Source organism: Camelina sativa, chromosome 8 (assembly GCF_030686135.1).
Source record: "Camelina sativa cultivar CO46 ecotype springtype chromosome 8, ASM3068613v1".
Lineage (NCBI taxonomy): Eukaryota > Viridiplantae > Streptophyta > Magnoliopsida > Brassicales > Brassicaceae > Camelina > Camelina sativa.
Window position 1 is genome coordinate 5,403,671 of NC_141887.1, and position 16,030 is coordinate 5,419,700.

The 16,030-nt window shown below is 37.1% G+C and overlaps 5 protein-coding genes across 8 annotated transcripts; 4 read left to right on the forward strand and 1 right to left on the reverse strand.

The window, feature by feature from the left end:
- Positions 1–24: 24 nt before the first annotated feature.
- LOC104706371 (uncharacterized) lies at positions 25–2,390 on the forward strand. Of its 3 annotated transcripts, none has more exons than XM_087461733.1 (9): positions 25–192; positions 275–418; positions 520–575; positions 660–822; positions 907–995; positions 1,078–1,210; positions 1,303–1,395; positions 1,476–1,578; positions 1,883–2,390. In XM_087461733.1, exons 3-9 carry the CDS (start codon positions 526–528, stop codon positions 2,287–2,289), a joined length of 1,038 nt encoding a protein of 345 aa, XP_087317859.1. In that variant the 5' UTR covers positions 25–192; positions 275–418; positions 520–525; the 3' UTR covers positions 2,290–2,390. The 3 variants fall into 3 exon arrangements, with proteins under 3 accessions (XP_087317859.1, XP_087317858.1, XP_087317857.1); XM_087461732.1 differs by having other exon boundaries at positions 50–192; positions 275–389; XM_087461731.1 differs by lacking the exon at positions 25–192 and having other exon boundaries at positions 248–418.
- Positions 2,391–2,927: 537 nt separating this feature from the next.
- On the forward strand, positions 2,928–4,147 carry LOC104706373 (umecyanin-like). Its single transcript, XM_010422560.3, has 2 exons — positions 2,928–3,325; positions 3,590–4,147. Exons 1-2 carry the CDS (start codon positions 3,148–3,150, stop codon positions 4,033–4,035), a joined length of 624 nt encoding a protein of 207 aa, XP_010420862.1. The 5' UTR covers positions 2,928–3,147; the 3' UTR covers positions 4,036–4,147.
- A 1,129-nt stretch (positions 4,148–5,276) lies between these two features.
- On the forward strand, positions 5,277–7,984 carry LOC104706374 (floral homeotic protein PISTILLATA). The gene is made up of 6 exons (XM_010422561.3): positions 5,277–5,971; positions 6,978–7,039; positions 7,136–7,235; positions 7,335–7,364; positions 7,463–7,507; positions 7,630–7,984. Exons 1-6 carry the CDS (start codon positions 5,717–5,719, stop codon positions 7,762–7,764), a joined length of 627 nt encoding a protein of 208 aa, XP_010420863.1. The 5' UTR covers positions 5,277–5,716; the 3' UTR covers positions 7,765–7,984.
- A 1,628-nt stretch (positions 7,985–9,612) lies between these two features.
- LOC104706375 (putative galactinol--sucrose galactosyltransferase 6) lies at positions 9,613–12,927 on the forward strand. The gene is made up of 4 exons (XM_087461734.1): positions 9,613–10,218; positions 10,330–11,879; positions 11,972–12,106; positions 12,180–12,927. Exons 1-4 carry the CDS (start codon positions 9,997–9,999, stop codon positions 12,778–12,780), a joined length of 2,508 nt encoding a protein of 835 aa, XP_087317860.1. The 5' UTR covers positions 9,613–9,996; the 3' UTR covers positions 12,781–12,927.
- LOC104706376 (putative glycosyltransferase At5g20260) lies at positions 12,782–15,763 on the reverse strand. 2 transcript variants are annotated; one of them, XM_010422565.3, is made up of 4 exons: positions 15,413–15,763; positions 15,164–15,315; positions 13,708–14,062; positions 12,782–13,629 (listed from the first exon to the last, which is right to left on the reverse strand). In XM_010422565.3, exons 1-4 carry the CDS (start codon positions 15,650–15,652, stop codon positions 12,964–12,966), a joined length of 1,413 nt encoding a protein of 470 aa, XP_010420867.2. In that variant the 5' UTR covers positions 15,653–15,763; the 3' UTR covers positions 12,782–12,963. The 2 variants fall into 2 exon arrangements, with proteins under 2 accessions (XP_010420867.2, XP_087317861.1); XM_087461735.1 differs by having other exon boundaries at positions 15,164–15,311; positions 15,413–15,592.
- Positions 15,764–16,030: the final 267 nt, after the last annotated feature.

Genomic DNA, 16,030 nt, shown 5'->3' on the forward strand with positions numbered 1-16,030 from the left:
AAATAAAATTAAAAAGGTCGAGTATATAGAATCATATGTGCTTAAATTTTGCAACTCTGGGTTCAATTAGAGAGAGTGGAAAAAACATGTGCCACGTTAGTATCGTCCCCGCGTATTAGCCACAATCTCGAAGGAACAGCAAGTTTTGAAAACTTCTCTTTGCCCAGACGAAGACTCCTGTATGTGTGTGTGGTGGGTGTTCCTGTTCCTGATCTTCCTTGATAAGTGGTTATTTTGATCACTCCTCATGTGCTCGATTCATGCTGGATTTCAGGTTTCTCAGCCACAATGGAGCAGAAAGAAGAGCACCCGATCTCTATTACTACTCAATCCCATCTCAAAATTCGCCTTCTTTCCTCGCGCGGTTTCTTCTTCGGACAACACAGATGGTTCAGTTTCATCTTCCAGACAAAACAGTGTATTATACCTCTTACAAATCGTATATACAATTCTCCACTCTTTGTACTCACATTGATGGGATTTCTCCCTTTTTTTTTTTTTATGCCCTGTTTTGAACAGCGACAGATGGGTTATGATCCTTCAGAGGAACTGTTTGGTGTTGATTTCAAACCCAGGTAAGAGTTTCCAACACTTTTTTTAAAAGTGAATTCACCCTTAAGGTCTGTGAATACGATCAATTTGGTGATGGTTTCATTCAGGATCATATCTGGTGATTCGCGCGAACCAAGGTCATGGTTTGGTCCAAACGGTCAGTACATTCGAGAGCTTCCATGTCCAACTTGTAGAGGAAGAGGTTATACTTCATGCTCAAATTGCGGAATCGAGAGGCCGAGATTGGACTGCCCTCAATGCAAAGGAAAGGTACTACTTCAAAAAGCGTTTTGTGAGAGACTTCAAACTCTTGCGTTACAATGTTATTGAACTTTGCTCTAAATTTTTGTGTAGGGCATAATGACTTGTCTCAGATGTTTGGGAGATTGTGTCATATGGGAAGAATCAATCGATGAACGACCTTGGGAGAAAGCTAGATCCAGGTAGTGTTATTCAAGACTACTAAATCTCATTTTTTGTTTATTCTTTGACTAATAAATCTCTTCTTTGTTTTTTCTGCCACAGTTCTCCATTTAGAGTAAAGGAGGATGATGAGGTTGATAATCTAGAGATAAAGTTCAATAAAAGGAGAAAATCGAAGCGGATTTACCAGTCACCGACTCCTGAAGTTGGACAAAAGATCAGCCGATCTCTTAAAGTTAGTCTTATTCATGTATTCCTCTTCATGATATCATCATACTCTATCCATGGTGTATTGTTATAGTCAGTCTAAATGTGGTTTTATTATAGAGTCTCAATGCCAAGACTGGACTTTTTAGTAAGCGAATGAAGATTATACATCGTGATCCTGTCCTTCATGCTCAAAGGGTAGCTGCAATTAAGGTCTGTAATCAATTCCCATTTTTGTTTTGCAACTTTTGGTTTTGTTTACTTGAATCTGCTTAGTGTTATTTGTGCTCTAGAAAGCTAAAGGAACACCAGCTGCTAGAAAGCATGCATCAGAATCTATGAAATCTTTCTTCAGTAACCCCGAAAACCGAGAACAGAGAAGCTTATCCATGAAAGGTAAATATCAGTTCTTAGTAGAAATTCAGAGTTTAGCTCAGTTTAGTACTCTTTTTCGTTCTGCAACTTTCTCTGCTTACATTCTCTAATTAATGTGGTACGAATTAGGCTGAGGCTTTGTTACTTAAGGTAGCAATAGTATATATCTTTGGATATCATTGGCGCTTACACGGTTAATGTGAGATACCATGTTGTTTCAGAGAGAAACTGTAGATATTTAGGTTTTGATTTTCCTTTTATGGTGACAGTTTCTTGTGCAAGTGCAAGCCAAGAAATGGTAAAAACTCATTTTGTGCTGTTTCAGGAATTAAATTTTACTGCAAGAACTGCGGACAGGAAGGCCATAGAAGCCATTACTGTCCAGAACTGGGCACTGATGCGGACAAAAGAATTAGATGTAGGCTTTGCGGTGATAAAGGTCATAACCGAAGAACCTGTCCTAAGTCGAAACCAAAGGTCACTAAAGGCATTTCCACAAGGTATCACAAATGTGGAATATGCGGTGAGAGCGGTCACAACAGCAGAACATGCCGAAAACTGACCAGAGTGAAACTCAGTGGCCGTGTTGGCGATTCTGAGGAAGATGGTGTTGTTAAAGTCAGAGGAGGGTATGATTGTGGGTTCTGCAAGAAAAAGGGACATAATGTAAGAACCTGTCCAAGCAAACAAGTTTCAGACAGTGATTCTTGTATAGAGCAAGCAGGTTCTTGATCACATATTGGTTTAGGCTTTGTTTTACTCTTGAAACAGAAATAACCAATCCCACACTGCTTATTCTTAGAATCGGATTAATCAATCACTTTGTCCTTTTATCGGTTTTTGGCCAATTTTTCAAAACTCAACAAGTCTGACGCGACTTTGACCCCTTTTGGTTTCGGTTTATGACCGCATTCGTAATTCTTTTGGGTTGATTTTTATTGAGCACGACCAGAGTTGGTGCCAACGGACCCACGCAAAGAAAGAGGGATCGTTCATTGACAATATCGACCCTAGAAATTTCTAAAATGTTATCCATGTATAACAAATTGCCTAGATGGCTAGATGTCGACGTACATTAACACGTACCTAATAGTTCAGCCATATCCATTGACATTTAACTCTTTTGTTTCTTTCTAACATTATTAGTATCCTTACTATTCAACGATGCCCTTTACCATCGTGTTAACTGTTATTATTAGAATGCTATTTTTAGTGTGAACACTAAAATATCAAAGGCCAATAAGTTAATCACGTTTTTTTTTAACTCGATCGAAATTTTATTACGGACTATTTTTTTTAACACGCGCTAAAAATAACAACTGTGGACAAAAAAAAAACCTTAGCAGGCAAAGATTGACCAAAAGATAAAAAATCTAAAGTTGAATAATTCAACCCCTTGTGAACAACCTCTCCTTTATTGCCCTATAAATAGTTTGCAAGACTTTTTGAAACCATTACAAAACACACACAAAAATCAAAAGGGTCATTTAAAATCCTTTAAAGAGACGACATACAGATATTGTTTAAATCGACCAAGAGAAGATTAAGGGGTGACCTGAATCCTTTCAACACAAAAAAAAAAAAAACAAAATGGCCGGAGTTTTCAAAACGGTTACGTTTTTGGTTTTGGCTTTTGTTGCCGTTACTGTCTTCGCTGAGACGGAGGACCACGATGTTGGTGGTGATACCGAGTGGACGAGACCTATGGACCTCGACTTCTATACTACCTGGGCGGCCGGTAAAACTTTCCATGTAGGCGACGAGCTCGGTGAGTTTTCTATTTCTTTGTTTCTATAACAGTCGATTTTGTCCGATCGTTCATAGATGATCATGTCAGTGATGTTACTTCTTTGGTTCTATATATATTATTTTGAGCATATTTGAACTATATATAAAAAAAAAGATTAATTAAGTTTCCACCGACTGATGTTAATAGTTCACATATAAATATATTAAATCATTGGTAACGCGCGAGAGATCTAGTTTGTTTAAGAACTAATGATATTCTAACTTTTTGATATTCTTATTACAGAATTTGATTTCGCTCCTGAAAGGCACGATGTGGCAGTTGTAACAAAAGATGCATATGAAAACTGCGACAAAGAGAAACCAATCAGCGTCATGACCGTACCTCCGGTCAAAATCAGGCTAAACACCACTGGACCACAATACTTTATCTGCACCATCGGTGACCATTGCCGCTTTGGTCAAAAACTCTCCATCAACGTAGTTGCTGCTGGTGCTACAGGAGGAGGTGCTACTCCAGCTCCAGGTGCTCGTGGCGGTGCTTCCCCTGCACCCGGGGCAACCCCAGGTGCCGGAGGAGCCACCACTCCCCCCACTGCTGGCGGGACCACAACACCTTCCGGCTCTAGCGGAACCACCACTACTCCAGCTGCTGGAAATGCCGCCGCTTCTTCTTTAGGAGGTGCTACTTTCTTGGTCGCTTTTGTTTCCGCTGTTGTTGCTCTCTTTTGAGTTAGTTAATCAATATGTGTTTGTTTTATACCTTATACTCTCCTTAATTCTATTACAGTCATGTACGTATTTTTATTCTTTTTGAGAGAATAAAGACTTGTTTTCAAAGTCATTATATAAACGTCTTATACTCTGTGATTAGTATGAGTTTCGATATGTGATTATTCTGTTGCCAAAAAAAAAACAAAGAGTGGTTTTCCACATCATTGACTATATATTATTACCACATTTCATAAAAGATTTCCATCTTCTTGATCCAGTTTGTCTAGTTTTCATGTATGATCTCAGACAAAATTTACCTTCTAAATACTTTAATCACACTCACGAATCCGAAACATGAACCGAAGTTAGAAAAATATTAAAGAGACACATATATGTTAATCTAATTCAATACTAATATGGTATTTTTGTTTCGGTGTAGCTAGGGAGACGTTTCTCACCTATATTCACAATTTTAATATAGTATGCCCGTACGTACTAAGTAGTAAGTTCGACATACGACCACAAATTTCCACAATAATTTGACACGTGTCTGATTGACGTGAATTTAGAAAAACCATACACTTGTTTTGTAGTCTTTGTTTTGGTCAAAACACTTAGCTTGTTTTGTTTTCCAACAATATGATGCATGACATTTTCCCCTTAATATAATGTGTAAGCATGATAAGTTCCAGTGGTTATACCAAAGTCTTCGGTAATTACACTGTTCCTTTTTTTCTTTCAATAATTTAATATGTTTGATTTTTATAGTGTAGCTACGATATTCGATAAGACCTATATATGACATAGAGTTCCTGAAATAGCAAGTCTTGGCTTTACCAAAGTAAGAACCTGTAGAAAAATAAAGGTGGTTCTAAAATTTACAGAGAGATCTTGTTGGTTTAAAACTATAAAAAGTTTCAAAACTCCGGTGCTAATTTAATTTAAGCTTGTTGGTTTACGGGTAAATCAATTTCTAGATAGACGAAATGAGAAGTGTATGTGCAGAATAATTTTATAGTAGCTTAATCATTAATTATATGATGTCACACAATTGTACTTGAATTTGTCACTGAATACCCATCAAAACTCTTAAATCTCAAATCTAATTATATACTCCATATGTAATTAATATCTAATCTTTTTAGACATATAATAATAGTTTTTTCTCAAACCAATCTCTATCTACAGTTCATTGAAGAAAACATTGTATGGAAGAGACCATAGGTTAATCAAGCGACACTTAAATCTATCAAGAGAAAGACAGATAATCAAATCAAATGAAAGGAAATAAACATCAATCACATAAAAAGAGTGTTCATTAAGCAAAATAGCTAATTTTATTATGTTACTTCATTTTTTTAAAGAAAATATTTTTGGTAGTGTAAAAAAGAAGAGAGAATAGAGTTGGCTATGACTATGTGTAATAAGAGAAACAAAAACAAGCCTTCCATGACTGTGCCATTAAGAAAGTAGCTTTGTTTTCAATCCCAAACTGTCAAAGTCTCTCTTCACCTCTCAAGATTAATCAAACATTTAACTCTCTCTCTCTCATCAATGTTGCTTTAAAGCCAATGCTCCTCTTCTTGTTCTTCATATAAACCACATATCCTCTCCTCCGATCCACATCTTAACAATTTCATACCAAAACCCTAAAATTGAGAAAGAGTACTTAGAGAGAGAGAGAGAGAGAGAGAGAAAGATGGGTAGAGGGAAGATAGAGATAAAGAGGATAGAAAACGCAAACAACAGGGTGGTGACGTTCTCAAAGAGGAGGAATGGGTTGGTCAAGAAGGCTAAAGAGATCACAGTTCTTTGCGATGCAAAAGTTGCTCTCATAATCTTTGCCAGTAATGGTAAGATGACTGATTATTGTTGTCCTTCCATGGATCTTGGTGCTATGTTGGACCAATATCAGAAGTTATCTGGCAAGAAACTATGGGATGCTAAGCATGAGGTACTCTCTTTCTCTCTCTCTCTTTTATATAATCTATAGTTTATTTGTCTCAAATAATATTCCATGGCCAAAATCATGAAATGGGTTTTCTATTTCTTTGCCTAAAACATGTCAAAAGACCCTTGAATTTTTAACCCTAGATGCAGATCTACTATTAGTGTTTTGTCTCAAAAACAAATATTCTGAGCTAGATATAATATCATCATGAAATGAGTTATTTAATTTTCTTTTCCTAAAAATATGTCAAAGGAGAAAAACCTCGAACCCTAGATGCAGATCTACAAAGGTTTCTTTGTCTGTGTAGCCTTCCAAGCTTCTTTATTGATTTTCTTGTACTCAACAAGACATGGAAGTTATTCTTTTTTCCGTTCGTGCATAATTTGTATAGGTCTTCAATATATTTTAGAGTATATCTAAACATGTATTCACCAACTGTGTTTTGAAACCACACCAAGACAAAATCTTAAGCGAGTTATATTCAAGTTTTAGGTTATCGAGAGAAAATCTGGGATGTGATATAAATGAGAATATCTGCACAGTTTACTGATTTTACATTTGTGGCTTTCAAAAGTAATTGAAATTAAACTGAGAAATCATACTTTTGATTATCCTAATTAAAAATACTTTTAATTCAAATATTATTTATTATTATCAATTTAATTCTGACAATCATAGGTTTAGTTCTAACAAATGAGATATATCTCTATAGAGTAATAAGCAGACAGAGGGCTGTATACCATTTAAGTCACTACCTAGTATTTATGTGTATACATATCTGTGTAAACTTTTGCATAGAAGGATGTCAAGATATGTGTGTTACTGTTCTATATGTTCTGCATGAAACATGAATAGAGAGAGACGAGACTTGTCAATTATAACCAGATCTGTTTCTTGAATTTGTTTAGTGTATTAATATGTGTTTTTTTTTTTACTGTGATGTAAATTCTTAAAATCTACTATCACTCATCTAATACATATATATATGCTGAACAATATTGATCTCCAGAACCTCAGCAATGAGATTGATAGGATCAAAAAAGAGAATGATAGCTTACAAGTGGAGCTCAGGTCGGTCGATCACCCTTCAGTACAGTGCCATATCTTTACGGAGGTATCTTGATAGAAATAATCTTGCTACGTACTGAATATAAACTGTGAATACAGGCATTTGAAGGGGGAAGATATACAGTCTCTCAACTTGAAAAACCTGATGGCTGTAGAGCACGCCATTGAACACGGCCTCGACAAAGTCCGAGACCACCAGGCATGTGCACATCTCTACGTTCATTCATTCATACACATGTATATATGTATAAATACATTCAACCATTTAACTCTTATTTGGTCTGCTTAATTGTCACAGTCGGAGATCGTCATGACAAAGAGAAGAACTGTGAGCATAATATAACAATTTATATTGTTTACTACTTAGCTTTCGGACTGAAATATGTATAAATGATTACATCATTTTTTTTATTTTATTTTGTACAGGAGAAGATGATTGTAGAGGAGAATCGGCAACTCCATTTCCAGCTGGTACGTATGTAAATTAATATAAGGCTTTTGCGTATGACATTTGGTTTGAAACTATTAGTACGTATGTTTGTGTTCTGAGTAATATGGATATATATATATATATGGCTTTTTGGGAATTGCAGCAACAACAGGAGATGGCTATAGCTAGCAACGCAAGAGGAATGATGATGAGAGATCATGATGGGCAATTTGGATATAGAGTGCAGCCGATCCAGCCAAATCTTCAGGAAAAGATTATGTCCTTGGTCATCGATTGATCACCGAGACTTATAATCTCATCATCAACATCTATCTATTTCGTGGTCCTTTTACTGTGTCATTATGTATCTGTGCGTGTTGTATCAATCTCGAGCCACATCTATACTCTCTATCGGAGTCGGACTTGTTGTACTTAAAATTATGCTATATGTGTGTTGTTTGCTTAATTATGACCTATATGTATTGGTTTGTTTGGTGTGCTTAAACGTTTGGAACTAACTGCATGTGTGTGTTAACTAATATTGGCTGTTATATTTTTGATAAGCTATTCCTTGTTAAGCTATTTATGGATCGATTTTAATGAAGAAAAAACAAATTTTAAAGTTAGAATTGGCTTCTGAATATTTGTTACACATGTACTACGTACTATAATGTGTTAAAAACCATCATTTAATTAATCTAAGTTGGAATACAATTAAAAAAGGTAAAGGTGAAAGGTGTTAAACAATACTAGTACTAAATTAGTAATGTCGTCTCTAATACCATAAAAAAGAAATGAAAAAATTCGTCGACTAAATGTTGGATACAGATCGACATGAGACCGGATGGAGGATTGACATATAAAGGTGGAGACATAGAAGTAGCCGAATAGCGATGGTCGGTGAGTACTTCTTAATATCCCAGTTACGACTAGTTGGAGATGAAATTTATTTTTGTTCGTTATCGCGATAATATATGGGTAATCGACCAAAACAATATCTGACAAAACCTTATCCGCCAACTAAAGCATGATGTATCAACATGGACGGATAAACAAACCCATTGGGTCCATTTGGAGACAACTCTACACTTTTTGTTCGCTCGTAAGAAAAAAATACCAAACAAGTTGAGTTGCTTTCCCAATCACTTTCTGATCCAAAATCACCTATTGCGAGCGAATCATGCATCTCCGAATATTTCGTTTTCAGTAAATTATTATTACTAGTATTATAATAAATATAGCGAACAAAGAGACAATAAAAAATGACAGAAAACATCAAATTATTCAGTTTCGTGAAGAAGTAGTACTCTCTCTCTCTCTCTCTTTTTTTTTTTTTAAGTTTTAATTTTATAAAATGAGAGATTACTAAGAAGAAAAAACCAGGGTACTTGGTGGCACCGCACAATGATCGATATAATCTGGTTGAGAGCAGCGAAGATAATTTAGCCACTTGTAGTATGAAGATTCCTGTCAATTTGCACCCTTTTTTTTATTTTACAATTTTTCATATTAAGTTGATGTCAGTCTCTGTTTCATTACGTAAGATATATATATATATATATATATTTAATTCTAAATTACGTATATATTCTTATATTATATTCTCAAATAACTAAGGACATTAACATAATAATATTTATAACATATATATATAGTCATTTACATTTAACAGTACTATGAGAGAATAGGAAATACTGAAAGTACAGAAAAATACCATGCAACAGGAAAGTTTACAAAGTATTTGGGATAAAAAAAACAATAAAAACCATTACAGAAGACGACTATTTTGTCAATAGTCATATTTTTGGTTACAAGATACAAGAAAATTTCTAATTTTAGATTTTTGGGTAGGTTGAAAAAAATAAATAATAATTACGTCTCGTGATAAGAGATGAGAGCCTATTATTATCCGGTGACACGATGACACGTAATAAAGTCGTGGAAATATATTTTTTTTTGAATCCTTAAAAAACAATAAAAATATCTTAAAAATATCGAACCAACACGCCGCGCGTGCCAATAGAAACCTTCTTTTATCCTACGTGGCAAACTCATCCTTCCTTTTTTTTTTTTTTACTTGTCAACGGTCAACTATGATATCATTCTATCTTTGTATTATATATGTCACCAACAAAACAAGAAAAATATTTGGGTTTCTCGATTTCTTTTTGACCCAACCTTACGCTAAAAATTGATGTTTTCATCCCTCAAGCTTTTTCACATGTAAGCTTTCTGTAAAAATAAATCAACTTAACCTTTACAACATCATGTATACAACCTTAAGTTAATTATTAAAAAAAAAAAGATTACTTGCGCACAATAAGAAAGAAACGCAAAACGTGTTATAAGAAAAGTACTTAATTTGTTATTTAAAAAAATATTTATATAATTATAAATGCATTTAAAAAGACCTTTGGAATCGGATTAAAAAGAGTTAAAAAGACTTCCCTGAAACTCGTAAAAATATATTCATTCATTCACACGATTTCCCAAAACAAGGAAGAAACAGAGCAACAACAGCAAAATAAAAATGGCGTCACAGACTTGCTACAATGGAATCCACCGTATAAAAAGGGTTCATCCTCTTCTGATCCACTACTCTCTCACATCTCCAACTCGACCATTCTCCTCCTCTTCTTCTTCTTCTTCTCTTTCTTTCAAATCCAAACCTCACACTCCTCTCCCATCACACTTTCGTATTCGTTTCAGGCATTGTTCATCTACTCGTGGGTTTCAGTTTTGTTCATATAAGGTACTACTTCTCTTTCTTCTTCAGATCTCTTTATCCATGGCAGATTACACAAACTCTCGATCTCTAAAATTTGAGATTTTTTTTTTATTATTATTATTATTATTATCACAGAGAAACGAGGCAGCATCGTCGTTCAAGACAAGGTACAGAGAAGAAGAAGAAGATATGACGATCAAACCGGCGGTTCGTATCTCCAATGGGAATCTAATTATCAAAAACCGCACGATTTTAACCGGTTTACCAAACAATGTCATCGCGACGTCAGCATCGGAGGCTGGACCTGTCGAAGGAGTCTTCCTCGGAGCGACGTTCGACAAAGAACAGAGCAAACACATCGTACCGATCGGTACGTTACGCGATTCCCGGTTTATGTCTTGTTTCCGGTTTAAGCTCTGGTGGATGGCCCAGAGAATGGGCGAAATGGGCCGAGACATCCCTTACGAGACGCAGTTCTTATTGGTCGAGAGCAACGGTGGATCTCACCTCGAGCCTGACGGAGCTGACGGCGTCGAGAGTAACCAGAAGCTTTACACCGTCTTCTTGCCGTTAATCGATGGATCTTTCCGTTCGTGTCTTCAAGGAAACGTTAACGACGAGGTTGAGCTCTGTTTGGAGAGCGGTGACGCCGACACGAAACGGTCGTCGTTTACTCACTCTCTGTATATTCACGCCGGCACGGATCCGTTTCAGACGATCACGGACGCTATTCGCACCGTTAAGTCGCATTTGAATAGTTTCCGTCAGCGTCACGAGAAGAAGCTTCCAGGGATCGTTGACTACTTGGGGTGGTGTACTTGGGACGCGTTTTATCAAGAAGTGACTCAAGAAGGCGTTGAGGCTGGTCTTGAATCTCTAGCCGCAGGTGGAACGCCGCCGAAGTTTGTCATTATCGACGACGGTTGGCAATCCGTTGCGAGTGATGACACCGTCGAAGAGTCGCCGGTGTTTCGGTTGACCGGGATCAAGGAGAATGCTAAGTTTCAGAAGAAGGATGATCCCAAAGTTGGGATTGAGAACATTGTCAAGATAGCTAAAGAGAAACATGGTTTAAAATACGTTTACGTGTGGCACGCGATAACGGGTTACTGGGGCGGGGTTAGACCCGGGGGAGAGTACGGATCTGTGATGAAGTATCCGAATGCGACAGAAGGTGTGGTGGAGAATGACCCGACGTGGAAGACTGATGTAATGACGCTTCAAGGGTTGGGTTTGGTTAACCCTAAGAAGGTGTATAAGTTTTACAACGAGCTTCATAGTTACTTGGCTGATGCTGGTGTGGACGGTGTGAAGGTGGATGTGCAGTGTATTTTGGAGACTTTGGGTGGTGGGTTAGGCGGTCGGGTTGAGTTAACGCGTCAGTTTCATGAAGCTCTTGACGCTTCTATTGCAAAGAACTTCCCTGATAATGGCTGTATTGCTTGTATGAGCCATAATACGGATGCTCTATACTGCTCGAAGCAAGCTGCGGTGATTAGAGCATCGGATGATTTCTACCCACGAGATCCGGTGTCTCACACCATCCACATAGCCTCTGTTGCGTATAACAGTGTGTTTTTGGGAGAGTTTATGCAGCCTGATTGGGACATGTTCCATTCCGTGCACCCTGCTGCAGAGTATCATGCCTCTGCTAGGGCCATCAGTGGTGGACCTATCTATGTCAGGTATGGATCATGGAACCTTACTATATCTATACTTGCTCTTGTCTGTTGATTGTAAACTTACATCGTTACATTTCTCTCTTCTTGATGAGTAGTGATGCTCCTGGAAAGCACAACTTTGAGCTTCTAAGAAAGCTTGTGTTGCCTGATGGATCAATTCTTCGTTGTCGCTTACCTGGTAGACCAACCCGCGATTGTTTGTTCGCAGATCCTACCCGTGATGGTGTCAGGTAAACCAAATTTGGCCTATAAATTAACATTTTTGACTGCTTATTTTCTTACTGAGTGTTGTTTTGGTTTCAGCTTGCTAAAGATATGGAACATGAACAAGTACACTGGAGTTCTTGGCGTGTATAACTGCCAAGGAGCAGCTTGGAGCAACACAGAAAAGAAAAACATCTTCCACCAGACAAAAACTGATAGCATCACTGGCTCCTTTCGTGGTCGTGATGTGCATTTAATATCTGAGGCCTCCACTGATCAAACAACATGGAATGGAGACTGTGCTGTTTACTCCCAGAGCAGAGGTGAACTCTGCGTTATGCCATACAATGTGTCTCTCCCAATCTCTCTCAAAATCCGCGAGCACGAGATCTTCACGGTGAGTCCCATTTGTCATCTGGTTGATGGTGTATCTTTTGCCCCAATCGGTCTGGTAAACATGTACAATTCGGGAGGAGCTTTCGAAGGACTAAGATATGAAGTTGAGAAGAAGAAAGTGGTAATGGAAGTTAAAGGATGTGGTAAATTCGGAGCTTACTCGTCGGTGAAGCCTAAGAGATGCGTTGTTGAGTCAAATGAGATCGCGTTTGAGTATGATTCCTCCTCTGGTTTGGTCACCTTTGAGTTGGACAAGATGCCTATAGAGACCAAACGATTACATGTGATCGAAGTAGAGATATGAAGAGTGATTCAAACAATTTATTATACAGAAACAGTCTTAAAACTGTTTAAAGTAATTTATTATATGTAAACTTTTGGTTATTGTTGTAGCTGCTTTCGATGTTGTACTGTTCATGTTCTTGTTCTATACCAATATTCATCCCCCCCCCCCCCCCCCCCAAAAAATACAGAGTATGTAGTAGAATCACAAAGGCAACCTCACGTTAAGTCTTCTCAACCAAACAGAGTGAAGAAGCATTTGAAGCATGTCAAACGGTTGTGAAGGTCTGTTGAGCACGAAATGTCTCTGGACCTGCAAAACCCTTCTCTGCAAGACCCTGTAGCGTCTCCAAGACACGTTCTTTAGTATGGTTTTGATCTCAGGGATCTTCTCAGAGGGAACATGAATGGTGAACTTAGTCCAATCAAGAACGTCTGAGAAGGGCAAGGCGTAGTGATCAGAGATGATGACAGGGACACAACCTAAGTTAATAGCTGCAACAACTCGAGGGCTAGCTACTTCGTAGCCACTAGGACAGAGACAAAACCTTGCCTTGGACATGAGCTTGAAGTAATCTTTGTTTTTGGCCAAGTACTCGTGGACTTGGACCTCCTCGTCTTTGTCTTTCCAATGCTGCAGTAGAATCTTGCGGATGTAGCCGTGTGAGCCGCCTGCGAAGAAAGCAAGGATGGGTCGGTCATGGCCGGAAGAGTTGGATAACTGAGGTGGTCCCAGCTTTCCTCTGGGGATGTTGATCTCCGGGATTGAGACGTCTCGTTGGGGTTTGAAACCTTCTGATGTATTGGCGTTGCAGAGAACTCTTATCATGTTTTTCAACAGCTCCGGGTTCGCTCCTGAGACGTCTGGTGCCTGCAACACGTCTTGAAAATGTTAATGTTTTAGTTTCAAAACTACAAAAATAAGTACGGTTCTAGAAACAAAACAAACCCAATCATGGCAAGAAACGAAGAAATGGTCGGCTCCGAGGCTTCTGTTCCAATAAGGATACTTGTGAGCCACAACATTGACATAGTCAAGAAAAACTTTGTGAAGTTGTTCCCTCGAGTAGGTAACAAGTGGGCGGTATAAGTAATGAACAACGTTGGCGATGCTGACAGGGAGGAGGAAAGCGTGAGCCTCCTCGGGGTGGCTAGCCGCGAACGGGCTCATGCCTCTCTCGATCTCGTCCACGAATTGGCCTTCAATGCTGTATATGTTGTTCATTGGACCCATATGTACTAAAGGTGTCTCACCTTCTCTGTACACCCACACTTTGAATTTCTTCTCCATCTCTATATGGCTTCTGCTCAATTTCATAAGAAAAAGTGTTGTTGGCTTAATTAGGTTGAATTCGTTATCTGACAATATATTGTATTTTCATGGAACAGTATGGTTTCATGTATATTTGAAATTAGTTTTCAATCATAATTCATAAACACAGTAAACAACATAACCAAAACTAATTGTGAATAGCAATTTTATTTGTAAAACGTGCAAAAAGTTATAATTTAAAAAAGTCAACAAAAAGTAGGAACAAAGGTTGTAACTCGAAGATAACAGAGAGCTGTGACTACAATTACCAAAGCAGGGCTTTAAGTAGGTGCTACGTTTCCCCTCTACCCGCATACCATTGTGCATCATTACATCTTTTTTAAATATACACGTTGACTATATTTAACAATTAAATAAACTTTACATCATTTTTAAATATCATACAGTGTACGCAATTCTTAAAGGTACAATTTGCGTTAAGATTTTGGAGAAATATTCATTTTTGTATTCACTATACGCACGGTAGTTTTTGTGTGTAATATAAGAAAAGCAATGTGTTGAGGTAAAAAACAAAAAAATGAAAAGAAAAGAAGTATGAATACTTAAATTAGTCGAGTTTAACGAGACGAGGAGAACTAAGGGACGAGGAAGAATTAGAATTATACCTCGCTTGCTTTCCCAAAGCAAACGAGTAAATAATTCAAGAAAAACGAATTTCTACGTACCTTTTGAATATTTCAATTATGAAATGATTTATTTTTGAAAAAATAGTTTATAATAGTATTTAAACAAGAAATGTATTTTGATTGAAATATTGTAAATTTTAAATTTATCTTTGGCAACCCAAATAATAGATTGAAGGAGAAAACTATAGCTTACAATAAATGAAAATTGTCATATACTATATCGTTAGCACATAATGTGATATGATGATTAGCACATACATACATATAGTTGGATCTTTTTTTTCAGTCTATAGCTCAAGTTAATTGTCATATTATTATTTATATTTTTAGGCAAATCTTATGAATTATTTCATACTAGCATGTAAAGTAACTTTAAAACTGAAACCAAATAAAAACGAAGGAACAAAAATTGGCGAAAACGGATGAAAAAGGAAACAGAAACTCACTGATGAAATGCGTAAGCGTTTCTGTAAACGGCTCCACGAGGAATAAAAGTTTCTTCCTTGCCCGATGAAAACTTCTTCAACCTCACGGCTTCACGTATGGCCGCTCTTGATTTCGCTAAACCTTCCTCGATTATGTTCCTCTTCTTTTCTTTCTTATCACAACAAATTATATACATTAATTCAAAACAAATCCACGCCGCTTAATTATAAGTGAATGAAACAATCGCTTAGAGATTACTGGAAACATACATTTTGAGGTTGAGGACTCGAAATTAAGGTCAAGTTTGCTGAGGCGATACTAAACTCCATGGACATGGATGGTGAAGGAGACGGGACAACGATGGATGTAGTAGCATCGACGAATGAAGAGAGAACGTTTGCGTTTAGGTTTGGAGATGATGACTGATGTTGATAGAAGAGGAGAAGGACAAGAAGAACAAGAGTTGGAGCTAAAGAGAACTTCATATTAACAAAATTTGATTGTTTCATATTTTGTTTTCTAGTTTTATTGGGCAGAGTGACAACACATTTGGGGATTGTGTTTATGTAAAAGAGGAAGAAGATATGAGTTGTTTAAAAAAAAAAAAAAATTTGCATAACTCTACATAAATTATTTAATAGAGAATCCAAGTCCATTAAAAGGCTCCCACAAAATAAAACCATTAAGGGTAAAGTATTAGAGCAGAAATGGAAACAAATAATACTAGGGAAGGAAACCGACGGCTAATAGAGTAACTGAGAAGCTAATAAAATTAATTTTGTATTTATTGCTTTGTTAAAATGCTTACCGAATCTGAAGTTAATTTTCATAGCGTCCGTGTTTGGCACCGTCGCTCGTTTTAATAGCTATCATGGCATGCTTAATTT

Bases quoted from the DNA above. Each gene is read 5' to 3' on its own strand.
- LOC104706373 (XM_010422560.3), top strand. From the start codon at position 3,148: ATGGCCGGAGTTTTCAAAACGGTTACGTTTTTGGTTTTGGCTTTTGTT. The intron at 3,326-3,589 runs GTGAGTTTTCTA...TTCTTATTACAG, and splicing joins CCATGTAGGCGACGAGCTCG to AATTTGATTTCGCTCCTGAA.
- LOC104706374 (XM_010422561.3), top strand. From the start codon at position 5,717: ATGGGTAGAGGGAAGATAGAGATAAAGAGGATAGAAAACGCAAACAAC. The intron at 5,972-6,977 runs GTACTCTCTTTC...ATTGATCTCCAG, and splicing joins TATGGGATGCTAAGCATGAG to AACCTCAGCAATGAGATTGA. The intron at 7,040-7,135 runs GTCGGTCGATCA...CTGTGAATACAG, and splicing joins AGCTTACAAGTGGAGCTCAG to GCATTTGAAGGGGGAAGATA.
- LOC104706376 (XM_010422565.3), bottom strand. From the start codon at position 15,652: ATGAAACAATCAAATTTTGTTAATATGAAGTTCTCTTTAGCTCCAACT. The intron at 14,063-15,163 runs GTGAGTTTCTGT...GAAATTGAGCAG, and splicing joins AACGCTTACGCATTTCATCA to AAGCCATATAGAGATGGAGA. The intron at 13,630-13,707 runs GTTTGTTTTGTT...GACGTGTTGCAG, and splicing joins TCGTTTCTTGCCATGATTGG to GCACCAGACGTCTCAGGAGC.
- LOC104706371 (XM_087461731.1), top strand. From the start codon at position 248: ATGTGCTCGATTCATGCTGGATTTCAGGTTTCTCAGCCACAATGGAGC. The intron at 996-1,077 runs GTAGTGTTATTC...TTTCTGCCACAG, and splicing joins TGGGAGAAAGCTAGATCCAG to TTCTCCATTTAGAGTAAAGG. The intron at 1,579-1,882 runs GTAAATATCAGT...GTGCTGTTTCAG, and splicing joins GAGAAGCTTATCCATGAAAG to GAATTAAATTTTACTGCAAG.
- LOC104706375 (XM_087461734.1), top strand. From the start codon at position 9,997: ATGGCGTCACAGACTTGCTACAATGGAATCCACCGTATAAAAAGGGTT. The intron at 11,880-11,971 runs GTATGGATCATG...CTTGATGAGTAG, and splicing joins GGTGGACCTATCTATGTCAG to TGATGCTCCTGGAAAGCACA. The intron at 12,107-12,179 runs GTAAACCAAATT...TTTTGGTTTCAG, and splicing joins CCTACCCGTGATGGTGTCAG to CTTGCTAAAGATATGGAACA.